Below are 12,454 nucleotides of genomic sequence, written 5' to 3'. Positions count from 1 at the left end.
AAGTAGATGGGCGATACTTGTAAATCTATTTAAACTATTAGTTTGCTATTATTGAAGAACTTTATAATTTTTTTTTCTTATGTATGGAATTAAAGATAATTTTGCCGATTCCAACTGGTTTTTCTATATGAGTTAAATATGCCAAGTGAAATTGGACTTGCCAATATTGTAAATTGAAGTATGGACTATATATCGATTTTCATTGATTGATGAATAACTCGGAGTAATGTAATTGTTGATAATGAAAAATAGTTTTCAATTGCTGGTAAGGGCCAATGTATGTTCAATAGCTCCGAAAGCAAAAAATGCACGTTTAGAAAAAGACGATAACGATTAAATTACAAAATCGATAACGACGACGATTAAATTACAAAATCAATAATGACCCGAAATTCAGAAAAAATTTCCTTGTCTTTGGAGTTATGATGTTTAATGAATAAGATTATTTTAACTGTGCTTATATGATAAGTTTTTATGGCAATTACCTTTAATAAAACCTGGAATTTTTTCAAAAATTATCCAATGTATATTCCTCTCTCCAAGATTTATGTAAATTAACTATCATTAAAATATCCATTATTTATTTCTAATGTTATTTTTTATAAAAATATCAAAACCGAGTCTTTTTATTGTTTTATCGGAAGTTAAATTTCCTTTCAATTTAAATTCATTCGAGTGATCGATCAAAATTAAATTTTCAAATAAATAAGATAAATAGAATTAGTATGGCCTGAGAAAGAATTTTATGAGTTAACTATTAATTCTATTAAAATTCAAAATCTTATTGAAATTATTTGTGATTTATGCTTTCACTTTGATAATTTTCATCAGATAAGCTTTACATTATGATTAATACCTCGAAAATTATTCAAATAATTTATCGTTATTGAAGTTTCCAATTTCATATCACTGGACTACCTTTTAGAAATTATTTGAAATTATGATGGCAAAGGAATATCATCAGAAACCAATACTGCTGGTTTTAATCAATTAAATGTATTAAATGTACTTTTAAATTTTCAAAAATATGAGGTGTTTGAAACAGCTCTAAGCGATTATCTATTGAAAATCTGCTTTAGATATTATCAGATAAGTATTTTAAAGATCAGAATAAATAGATGTTGTTGTTTGTTTTTCACGATTTGACGAAAAAAATATGAAGATAATTCGAAATTATTTTCAAACTCATTTTTGATAAAAGACCATTGCAATCATATAGGCATAATCAGAAAGCATATTACCAGCCAGAAAATCAGTATGTTACAATCCATTATTTCAAATCTCAAAAACTGTTAATCAAATCTCCTTGGAATACAGCACATATCATCACCACATCTATATATGCAAGCACACTAAAATATTCTAAAAATTCGTGTATAGCATTTCTCGAGAAACTGAAAGTGAATCCACAAATAAATCATTATGCTTGCTTAAAATATCCTTTGTTTTTGATTAAAAGTATTGCTCACCTATTACCTTTACGACAAGAATTTTTAATGATAATTTTTTAGATTTTAACTTATTTGAGGTATGTAATATGAAAAAAAGTTTTGTTTGGGTGTTAAATCAGCACCCATTGCATTATGTAATATAATTCGAAATGAAACTGCATTTATCAATCAGTCAATTAAAAATAAATTTATACTAATTCAATACAACCACTTTTTAAATTTCATTTAAAAAGTGTTTGTATTGAATGTATAAATTCAAATTTATTCCAATTGAGTTGCAAAAATTTTGAGAGGCTCTCAAATGACTCAATTGGAATAAATTTTTAATTTTGGATATTTCAGTGCATTCTAACTCGAAATCATGCAGGCAGTTTTTATTTTCTCTGTGTAGTATATATTATATTTGTACATTCTATCTTCCATCTTAACCACTATCATTTAATAGATTTGACATGATAGTACCTTTTTAAAGATAATGAATGGAAATATTAACCTTATACTGTAAATCGGACAAAAATGCCTTAAATATAATAATTGTCTCTTCTAAAAGATCTTGAAATGTTATTCTCGCTGAGAAATACATTGAAATACTCTCCATTTGCAAAACAAAGTATGTGATTAGAATCAAATGATTTTCACAAATAAAAAATTCGAGCAAATCTAATTAAGGCTGCACTTAAGGGTGCCCTATAGACGATAGACCACCCTCAGAAAAGCACTTTTAAGGCTATTATATTGAGAACTAGAATCTGGATAATCCATTCATTCGAGTTCTAATAAGGTTAATTTTGTGATGTTTACATTATCGTTATAGGGCACCCTTAAGCCCATCTGGCTTTAATTCAAAATTCTGGCAACTGGCGTGAAGCGTCGTTGAAAATTAACCTTAAACATCTGGATTGAAGGCCGTGTCATAGGGGCGTAAGCGTACCCTTAAAATGAGAAAAACTAGACAATAAATTTAGCAAATTACCTCAGACTATTTCAGAGAATTGAACTCAGGCTCAATTCTCTGAAATAGTCTGAGGTAATTACTAGTCTTCATCTGCTTTCAATGATTAGCTTGATTTTATGGGAACCTTTTAATCAAGCATTGAAAAGTCAGTGAAGACTTTTTTTTGTGAATAAATTTCAGAAAAAGTTATTTTAAAAAATATTATTATAAGCAATAAATAGATAATTATTTCTGTTTTCTCTCAAAAATCGGTCATTGAATTTATTAGGAAAAAGTAATAATTCTGATGGCTTTAAGACCCAAAGGCAACACTCAAAATGTTTCTGATCTCGTTAACACTTATGAGAATCGTTTCAATGCCATTAAGGATGATCTCAACAACATCTCGGATCATAGAAAAAGAAACGCTATCAAAGCCAATATGAAAAATCTTGAACAACTCTCTGCAAGAATCGCTCCTCAAATACCAAATGCAAGCCCTGAAGTCGCTGATAAATATGATCAGTTAAGCAGTGAATATGCCGACATGAAAGGAGAAATCGAGGAAAAGCTTGCCCAATCAGAATCGCAGCAACAGGGACAAAGTGAAGAACAACAAAATAATAACGTAAACGAGCAAGATGATGCTGCAAGACAAAGGCAAGAGCAAATTGATCGTGATACGGCAGAAATGGAACATTTGAACAGAGAGACTGAGCAAATTGTTGAAGACATGAAGGCACTCGATGAAGCAGCTACTATCTTAAATAATAAAATTCAAGATCAGCATGAACAAATCATCCGAATTGACGATACAATTGAAGACGCTCACGAAGAAATGGTTGAAGGTAATAAGGACCTTGAGAAAGCTGAAGAACACCAGAAGGCTTCTCAAAAATGCCTTATTTATATACTTATTGGTGTCATTGCATTTATTGTTGTAATTGCAATCATTGTTGGTCTTGCTGTTGGTCTTAAGAAGAAGAAATAATCATAGAAACTATTTGATTGTACAATTGTAAAAAATAGCATTATTTCATTTCGTTTTAAAACTCGTTTTAATTTACTTTGTTGAGAACTATGTCTTTTTTTTACTGAGTCAGATTCTAGAACGAAATACAAAATAACCCTCAAATTAATTCCAAGTTTCCAGACCAATATTAAGGAATTATTAGTTTTCATGATTTTCATAATAAGAATTTAAGCATTACATTGATATATATATGAACTCTAAAAACATAAAAAAATAAATGTTGTGTTCTTTGTTTGCAACTCGCATTAAAATTCCATATGGAGGAAATGCGCATATGAAAACACTACAAAACAAGCAAAATATTCAGTCTTTTTTCAAGAAGCATAACCATTCCGTAATTATTTTTGGAGATTATCAGTACATCTTAGACTTTATGGATTATGGCATTTCCAAATATAAAGATCGCATTGGTTTTGCAACAGCTCCATATAAATTATCTAGTTCTTACTATTGTACAACACAGCCATGTTTTCAAGCATTTCATGGCGAAACACCACTCAAAATTAAAAACCCACCACCCGTTGTCGGAGAGTTCGCCTTGTATTTAGCCAGAATTCTTCAATCTGATTACACACTTTTCCATTGTGTTGAAGAAGTTCGAAGATTATTCTTCGATAGATCACCTTCTTTCGTTGCAGTTGACTATGAGGAGAGACCTCCTGAATCTCCTGAAGGAGTACATGCAAATCTTATTCCATCTCACCTACTTCGTGAATTCGGATTAGAAATTCCAAAAGGCTTGTATGTTTACAATCCAACTGACAAGCAATTACTTCCTATGACAAAGCCATATGAAGAAATGATTGTTCCAAAGCTTATTGATCCAATTCCAGAACAGATTTCTTCTAAGCCATATCTTATCGCTTTCAACGTAAACGAAAACGGCGAAACTGCTGATTCAGAAGGTAACGATGCATATTATACACTCTCCAACCTTTATTCCAAGTACAACAAGTCAGCCAATTTCGCCTTCCTCAATGGCCAATATTCACACTTTTACGAAGTCAATTCAAGACTCAATCCAGCCAAGAAACCATACTTTGTCATCTTTAACTCAACAAATATCACCAGAAACCGCTGGTTAATTCTTGATCATAATTTAACAGATGTTGATTATTATGACGCCTTTGTCGAGAGAATTATTTCAGGAAAGGAGCCATTCACACTCATCAGCAAGCCAATTGAAGAGCAAAACACTACATTCAAAGAAATTGTTGCAAATAACTTCAAAGAACTCGTTCTTGACAATCCAAATGATACCTATGTTGCAGTTACAGCTCCTTGGTGCGGACACTGCAGCGCGTTTAAGCCAATTCTTGCAAACATGTCTGATTACGTCGTTGGAAAGCCAATTAACATTTATTGGTTCGACGGAACAGCAAATGACTTCGGCAAGATACCCGATATTGATGGTTATCCAACATTCTTCGCATGGCCAGCAGGAAAGAAGAATGAAAAACCAGTGAAATTCGATGGAGATCGCGATTTCAATGGTGTTTTGCAATTCCTCAATACAACTGGTGCTTATAAGTTCCCACCTCCTGTTAACACTACAGATGCAAAAGATCCAGCTGCTGAAAATAAGGAATTATAAGTTTAAACGTTAATTTTTAATTTATTTAATCTATTTTCTCTCAATTTTGTGTGTGTTCAAAAAAGCTCACAAAAATGATCGTTCATTGATTTTTTGAAAATATGACGTTCTATCCTTTTGTTTGTTATATTGTAATTTCATCCGATTTGTCAAAAACATTTCACGAAAAATTTGCAATTCAAAAAATTTCAATTCATTTATTTCATTATTTTCAGAGGGTATTCACCGAGGCGCAAATAGCTAATTGCATAGGAAGTGAAGATATCCATGAAGAGTGATACCGGTGAACAATTGCGATCTATTTCATTAATATTCATTAAATAAAATTGCAGAAAGACAAAAAAATATGATATAGGTTCAAAATGCTTTTGAAATTGCATGCTTGTTACTTAAAATAGAGTAATGTGTATAGAGTTTACTATCAACAAGTACAAAATCCAGACTTAAAACTACAATTTATAATTTTTCACGGTTATCTTCCTCTTTAGCCATTTCGGACCATTCCATAAACATGAAGTATTTGCTTAATAGGCATGGTAACTTATTAGCAAGAGTTGGGTTTTCGCAGCATAAATTGTAGGCGAAATACAGTAATGGTGACAAAACCAATGAAAGTAATACGTCAACTGTATAATGGAACCTAGAAACTATAAGGCCAAATGCTCCAATTACTCCAACAAAAAGATATATCCATCCGATAATTTTGCCAATGAAATGATGATGAATTAAGCCAGGGAAGATGAATCCCATTGTATGTCCAGAGAATATCATATCGCCGCATGTCAAACCACCGAAAAGTTGAGTAATAATATTCTTGAACGTTATTTTATAATTTGGATCATGTTCTCTAGGACACTTTGGTGAAGGATCTGGTAAAAACGTTACAGTCATTGTAAAAACACGTATTAAAGATAAGATTGCATAAACTGCCACGGTTCTTCTGATAATATACCATCTTTTCTTGTTGAAAATGATGAAGATGACCTCAGAAACAATCATTAATACCATTAGAATGTTGATATATATTTCCAACTTGACATATGGGATGGCTGATTGAATCGCATCGGGCAAAAGTTCAACCGCTGGCCTTTTCGCGTTAGTTATTACGAGAGCAATGCCGGTAAATGTATGCACAATAACTAAAAAGCCTATAGTTAATAAAGTTTTCCAAATATTTGAATACTTGGAAAGTTTTTCATAACGAGTTAATGGGCGCTCATCGTCACCTTGAAGAGGCTGATTTTGCTCGTCAACCCCGGCGCCCACTACTGGAAGCAGCATCATTTTTTTCAAAAAAAAAAGTAAGAATATTAATTTTAGATTTTGAGAAGAATATTGAAAAATTGTAATATTCGACTAACAGCCAAATTATTTTTAGATTTGATTGTACTCGAGCTATATGCATTAAAATAATTTCACTCTTTCAATCAATCCATTGAATTAAATTATCGAACAAAAATGAAATTGATATGAATAGTTCTAAAATCAAAAATAATGGATTTCAATTGAAATTGGACGATAACTGCTAAGTGTACCTAAAATCCTTGTGATATTTCGTCATCAAAAGTATTAAATTTATAAGTGAAAAGGACAAAAAAAAGAATGTAATGGATTAGCATTATTAAAATCCATTATCCAGTATTTGGCACTACATTCAAAATTAATAAACGGTTTTATTTCAAAAATCGACAAATTTGAATGGATTTTGATCTTCATTTCCTTAATTTTGAACACTCATCGATCATTGATGTAACTCTCAAGTAACTTTTGTTTAATATTTGATCCAAATGCATAGTTCATTTGATTGATTCAATTTTAGATTGTGATTTCATCAAAATTAATAATTACTTCTTAATTTATTTATCGCATCTTCCTTGTATTTTGAGTATGGATCATATTAACTTAAAGAAAATAACTCAAATCTTGTATCACGGTCAGCTCTACTCACCGCTTATACAACTACTGTAATTTGAGTTGTTTTTTAATCCAACAGTTAAATTCTTCCCTCGTAAGCCGAGGTCATGATCTACTTGCATTAAATATGTATATATGCAGAAGATGATAGTAGACCAGATTCATTAGTTAGTAAAAATATTTATCAAAAATTTCACCTATAGATATCCTTCTTAGCATGAAATATTAATTGTGCAAAATATGATCAATCACATCTTGAAGATCCGAATCATAGCCCAATTTTAAGGGGAAAAGTTGTGTAAAGATAGTATATGATTATAGTATATACCATCATCCTAAATCTTTGTTATTTAGGAGGCTACAAAGTACAAGGCCTTTTTTCATTTTTCCAAAAATGAACGATAGAGGAAGTTTGGTCTTTAATGACCCTTAAGTCAAAAAAAAACTTTACAAATTTTAATGAGTGAGGGAATTGTTCTGAACTACGAATATATTGGCTCACATATTATGGATTACATTGAAGCGGATAATCTCTTTAGCACATTCGAAGTAGAAGATATCGAAAAAATCATGAAATTCGCGAATTTAACACCTGATGAGTTCAATTCTCTTCTTGCGCAATCTTGTTCTGTCATTTCAGAACGCAAATTGTATACATGCACTCGAAATGCAAATATTTCAATAAACAACATACAAGATGCCATTTCAACACTTAAATCAGTTCAAAAGTACATGAAGATGCGAATCTTCGAAGGAATTATCGGCATTTTAGAACAGTTACAAAAGGATCAACCCATTACGACAAATAAAATCGAAAAACTTCAAGCAGATTTAAATCAGATCCAAAAAGAACAAGAAAGCGTTGATAAAGAGATGCAAACTCTTCACTCTCAACTCAAAGAGAAAGAAGGAAACGATTTACCAAAAGAATTTCTTTCGAAAATTTCCGAACTTAAAAATTCTGACGATTTCGATCAAATCTACAAATTTTTTAAAGAAATTTCAGAAAAAGGAAATCAAAAAAATGATGCAAAAAGCATGTGAAGAAGAACTTTGGAAAATACAAAATGATCATTATTTTGATACAAATGTACTTCATTATGCATCTTCACAAGGAAATCTGAGACTTGTTAAATCTTTCATTGAATGTGGCTGTGACAAAGAAATCAAGAGCGAAAATGATGGTACACCTCTATACTGGGCAACAAGAGAAGGTCAACTTGAAGTTATTAAATATCTTATTTCAGTTGGAGCTAATAAAGACGCAGTGGATAATAATGGAAGTACTCCACTCATTTATGCATCAGATAATGGTCAACTTGAAGTTGTTAAATATCTTATCTCACTTGGAGCTAATAAAGAAGCAAAGAATAATGATGGATATACTCCACTCATTTGTGCATCATATTTTGGTTATCTTAAAGTTGTTCAATATCTTATCTCAGTTGGAGCTAATAAAGAAGCAAAGGATAATAATGGATGTACTCCGCTCATTAAGGCATCATGGAATGGTCATCTTGAAGTTGTTCAATATCTTATCTCAGTTGGAGCTAATAAAGAAGCAAAGGATAATAAAGGAAAAACAGCACTTGATAAATCGAAAGGAGCAGTAAGAGAATATTTATTATCAATTGCAAGAAAATAATTTCTTGATATATTTGGTTATTATCTCTTAATCATTGTTTCAAAAGATAAAGTAAATATATATAAACTGAATTTTTCTGAATAACGCTTACAAATTATGAACACTTATATAACACATGCAAATGATATTATTTAAATCTTCTAATTTTCAGATTCAAAAATTGAATAATATTATACCCATGAATTATCAATTAAACGAATTTGTATGTCATTAATTGGTGTTTAAAATAATTTGATATAATCCACCAAAACTGTTTTGTCAGAATTTCAATATCTTAACAAAGGGAAAAATGAATGATATGTCTAAAATTATAGCTAGCAAAGAAAATCCTGCATATGTATCTATGTAGCTTAAATTGTCTCATATAAAATGCTTAGTTTCTATGGATTTATAGTGATAAATCCAAATAGACGAAAATGGTAATCCATTAAAAATCTGCATCATATCAAATTATTATCAAGAGGATTACTCTGCAAATTGCTAGTACGAAAATATGCTTTAATACCGCCATTAAATCTTCTACATAGAAGTTTAAATGTGTTTTTTAATATTGTTTTTGATGCTGTTTTTCACATCAAAAAAAACTTCAAATATCCGTGTTTGGTGGTCCTCTGGGTGAATGGAGTGAATAAACATATTTCTTTTCGTGTGGTGTAATTCAGTATGTTCCATATATATATATGGATAATGTTATATTTTTACTGATTTGGAAAGATTTGATATATGATTTCAAACACTAATGCGAAGGAACTCAATTTCATTGAGCATATGATTTCTACATTTTCTTCATCAAGACAAATCGCAAAACCAGCTCATATTAAGTATAGAATTACTTATATGAGGTGATATAAAACCATAGTTTATTACGTTTGTTCTCGATGTCTCTCCTAAATTCATAATGAAATTCTTCCAAATAATGAATATAAATCCCTCTATACATAAAGCATATCTTTCATATGTTAACTCTGTAAATGTGATACATTTATTATAGAGGTGTGTTGATAAATTAAGCTAATTTGAAGTTATCTGTTATGAGAATGAAATATCTGAGATAATATTTGCATATTACTATTGATAAAAATATATTGGCATTGATATTAATCTCTGATTATGTCAAAAAAATTGCCAAATTTTTCGGATTTGATCTTTTCATGGAAGCAGACACTATTCAGCTTAATGAAGAGCAGAAAATTAACTCCAACGTAAAGATCAAAGCATCTGCTATCACTATCATAGGCAAGAAAAACATTAACAGAACTTATCATGAAATTCCATTCCGAATTTTAATTACTATCACTCGCAAGAAGAATCCCATTGATCAAGCAACTATTAAAATAAGACCTATTAATGAAAAAGAAGTGAATTTTGAGTCTAATGATAATAATCAATTTTCACTTATAGAAGATAAATCAGTAGATGTTCATTATGATGTAATTTCGCATGTAGCAGCTTCTGTTGCATTTAACATTTCATATTTAGAGCCAAGGAAAGAAATAAAAAATATAAAATTAATAATTCCGATTTATCCATCAATTATTGTAGAACCAAAAGTCATGTTATTTAATACAGGATTTATTCTTCACTATTCTATTGAAAATAAGCTTTCATTTGCAGTAAATGATATAAATTTAGAAACATCCTTTCCTACATTTCCACGAATTGTATTTCAAACAGACCAACCTACTTTCCCCTCAACAGAATCAGAATTCGATATGTGCGAAGAGCTAAAACCGGATAACATAATAAAAACTTTTATACATGGAGACTTTTTCCCTCCAAAAGAGCGCATGAACATTGGAACATTCACAATAAAATATACCGTTCCTTCACTTAATCGAACATTTTCATTTACAAAGGAAATTGTTGACCAAAATGAACTTGTTGACAAGCCATTTGCCTTCAGCTTAATTGGGCAGCCTGATAAAGTCCCTGTGTTAACACCTTTCAATGTTAAAGTTGATATTTTCAATAATTTAAAAGCAAAAGCTTCATTTTCTTTAGAAATCTTGACAACAGAAAATTCGACACTTTTACCATATGGAAAACACTATTATTCCATTGATGAAATAGGAATTGAACCAATCAGAATTTCAATGGAATTTATCGCAATTACTGAAGGTTTGTTGAAGTATCCCCAAATGCTTATTAAGTCTGATAGTTGTTTTCCTTATAACGTTGATTTTAATGATGGAGTTTTCGCAATTGCCCAAAAATGTGAATAAAAATTTTGTTTGTATGTTTTTATCTCAAATAATTAGTTTATATGATTTATTTATGAGTTGGTTATTTCGAATTAAGTTGTTTTGTTTCATGATTTCATGAATAATATTTCAATCATAATTTTCCAAGTCGAAATTTGAACATTAATTGTAAAAAAATCATTCAGATAGACTCGACAAATATGAACCATTATACCATTTCAATCATTAATAGAAGATTTAAAAAAATGATAAAATTCCGATAGAAATAGTTTTATAAAACAGAATCAAAAGGATTCCTTGCTAATGTTAAGTTAACAAAGGCAATAACTTGATCAAGAACAACACTTCCTTCAATGTTTCGAAGCATGCAGTGTTCTGCTTTCTCATGATAGACAACGTGTACATTTGCACCAACTTGATCACGAATATGATCAATCCATTCGTAATTTGTCTGAGTTCCAACCGAACTATCTCTTCCTCCCTGCATAAACATGAGAGGAAGCCCAATTGGCCACTTTTTGTATTCTGTTTTGCAGATTGTCTGCATTTCGTATGCTGATGCGAAGAGTTGTGGTGTAATATAATCATGAGGAAGATTACTTGCCAAAAATTTTTCAACAAACTTCTTAGGATATGGATATGAGTCAGGATCTGATCCTGTTGAGATTGCAAGAGTTGGGAAAATATATCTTCCGAATCTGGCTAGGATTTTATGTATGAAAGAATTTGATAAACTCTCATGTGTAGCAATCCATAGAGCCTCTATGATAACACCATCAAGCCAATTTGATTCATTAGGATGAGTTAAAATGTAAGAGATCGATGTGACTCCTCCAAGTGAATGTCCGTAAAGAAAAACAGGAATATTAGGAAATACTGCTTTAGCTCTCTGTAAAAGCATGCCGAGTTCTGCGTGAAGATGCTCTGTTGTGTTATTTCCACGATCGCCAGGTGAACGACCGTGTCCTAAATGATCAGTTCCAAAAACTGCGCCTCCATCAGCAAGTATTTTTGGAAAGAATGTGCGATTCATTGAAAGAAATGCTCCAAGACCGTGGAAAAAGATAATTACATATCGGACAATTTGATTTTTAGGGAGCCACTGGCATCCAACAAGCTCGATACCACCCTCTGTAATGATGGTAAAGTTTTCTCCATCATAATCGAAAGTATAGTCTTTCTTTTCTAAATCCATCTGATTTTTGACAATAAAAAATTAAAATTAAAATAATTTTAAAACACTAATGAATGTAATGATTTAGTAATTTGTGGCAAGCTATAAAAATTGAATGAGTTTAAATTTTAACATATCATTATGATCTTAAAATATAAAAAGGTAAATGTGAAGCTCCGTTGGCCCAATTGGATAAGGTGACTGCCTACGAAGCAGTAGAGTCCAGGTTCAAGCTCTGGACGGCGTGATTTTTTTCATCTGTAGCTTTTTTTCTTTGCTATTGAACTCTTTTGGAAAACCCTTTTTGCAAAGAGAACATTGGCCTAATCTCTATGTATTACAATCAATGTTGTAGTTGTTGACTAAACATAGAGAAACCTATTGAACAAATATCTCGAAAGCATTTCAGATCTGATAAGTTGAAATGAATTTTTGGCTTTAATGATTTATGTAGTCGAATAGTTAACTCTTCATTAATTTTCGAAACTTCGGAAATAAAATATTTTAA

The 12,454-nt window shown here is 30.8% G+C and overlaps 6 protein-coding genes and 1 non-coding gene across 7 annotated transcripts, besides 3 other annotated features; 5 read left to right on the top strand and 2 right to left on the bottom strand.

Moving 5' to 3' along the window:
* The first annotated feature begins 170 nt into the window (after positions 1-170).
* Positions 171-388: a mobile genetic element.
* A 1,743-nt stretch (positions 389-2,131) lies between these two features.
* Positions 2,132-2,271: a mobile genetic element.
* Positions 2,272-2,384: a mobile genetic element.
* A 301-nt stretch (positions 2,385-2,685) lies between these two features.
* TVAGG3_0859650 (syntaxin-16 family) lies at positions 2,686-3,525 on the top strand (the record flags this gene model as incomplete). The annotated part of the gene is made up of 1 exon (XM_001308242.1): positions 2,693-3,376. The coding sequence occupies one exon, from the start codon at positions 2,693-2,695 to the stop codon at positions 3,374-3,376; it is 684 nt and encodes a 227-aa protein (XP_001308243.1).
* A 63-nt stretch (positions 3,526-3,588) lies between these two features.
* On the top strand, positions 3,589-5,020 carry TVAGG3_0859640 (intramolecular oxidoreductase activity, transposing S-S bonds; the record flags this gene model as incomplete). The annotated part of the gene is made up of 1 exon (XM_001308241.1): positions 3,636-5,012. The coding sequence occupies one exon, from the start codon at positions 3,636-3,638 to the stop codon at positions 5,010-5,012; it is 1,377 nt and encodes a 458-aa protein (XP_001308242.1).
* A 388-nt stretch (positions 5,021-5,408) lies between these two features.
* TVAGG3_0859630 (sphingomyelin synthase protein) lies at positions 5,409-6,296 on the bottom strand (the record flags this gene model as incomplete). The annotated part of the gene is made up of 1 exon (XM_001308240.2): positions 5,469-6,296. The coding sequence occupies one exon, from the start codon at positions 6,294-6,296 to the stop codon at positions 5,469-5,471; it is 828 nt and encodes a 275-aa protein (XP_001308241.1).
* A 1,080-nt stretch (positions 6,297-7,376) lies between these two features.
* Positions 7,377-8,802, top strand: TVAGG3_0859620 (ankyrin repeat protein family; the record flags this gene model as incomplete). Its single annotated transcript, XM_001308239.1, has 1 exon — positions 7,954-8,571. The coding sequence occupies one exon, from the start codon at positions 7,954-7,956 to the stop codon at positions 8,569-8,571; it is 618 nt and encodes a 205-aa protein (XP_001308240.1).
* Positions 8,803-9,711: 909 nt separating this feature from the next.
* On the top strand, positions 9,712-10,817 carry TVAGG3_0859610 (uncharacterized protein; the record flags this gene model as incomplete). Its single annotated transcript, XM_001308238.1, has 1 exon — positions 9,723-10,793. The coding sequence occupies one exon, from the start codon at positions 9,723-9,725 to the stop codon at positions 10,791-10,793; it is 1,071 nt and encodes a 356-aa protein (XP_001308239.1).
* A 209-nt stretch (positions 10,818-11,026) lies between these two features.
* TVAGG3_0859600 (acylglycerol lipase protein) lies at positions 11,027-12,009 on the bottom strand (the record flags this gene model as incomplete). Its single annotated transcript, XM_001308237.1, has 1 exon — positions 11,044-11,967. One exon carries the CDS (start codon positions 11,965-11,967, stop codon positions 11,044-11,046), a length of 924 nt encoding a protein of 307 aa, XP_001308238.1.
* A 110-nt stretch (positions 12,010-12,119) lies between these two features.
* On the top strand, positions 12,120-12,193 carry TVAGG3_0859590. Its single transcript has one exon. It is a non-coding gene; the product is annotated as a tRNA-Arg (tRNA).
* Positions 12,194-12,454: the final 261 nt, after the last annotated feature.

Source organism: Trichomonas vaginalis, chromosome VI (genome assembly GCF_026262505.1).
Source record: "Trichomonas vaginalis G3 chromosome VI, whole genome shotgun sequence".
Classification (NCBI taxonomy): domain Eukaryota; phylum Parabasalia; order Trichomonadida; family Trichomonadidae; genus Trichomonas; species Trichomonas vaginalis.
This window is presented reverse-complemented; position numbering and strand designations above follow the sequence as displayed.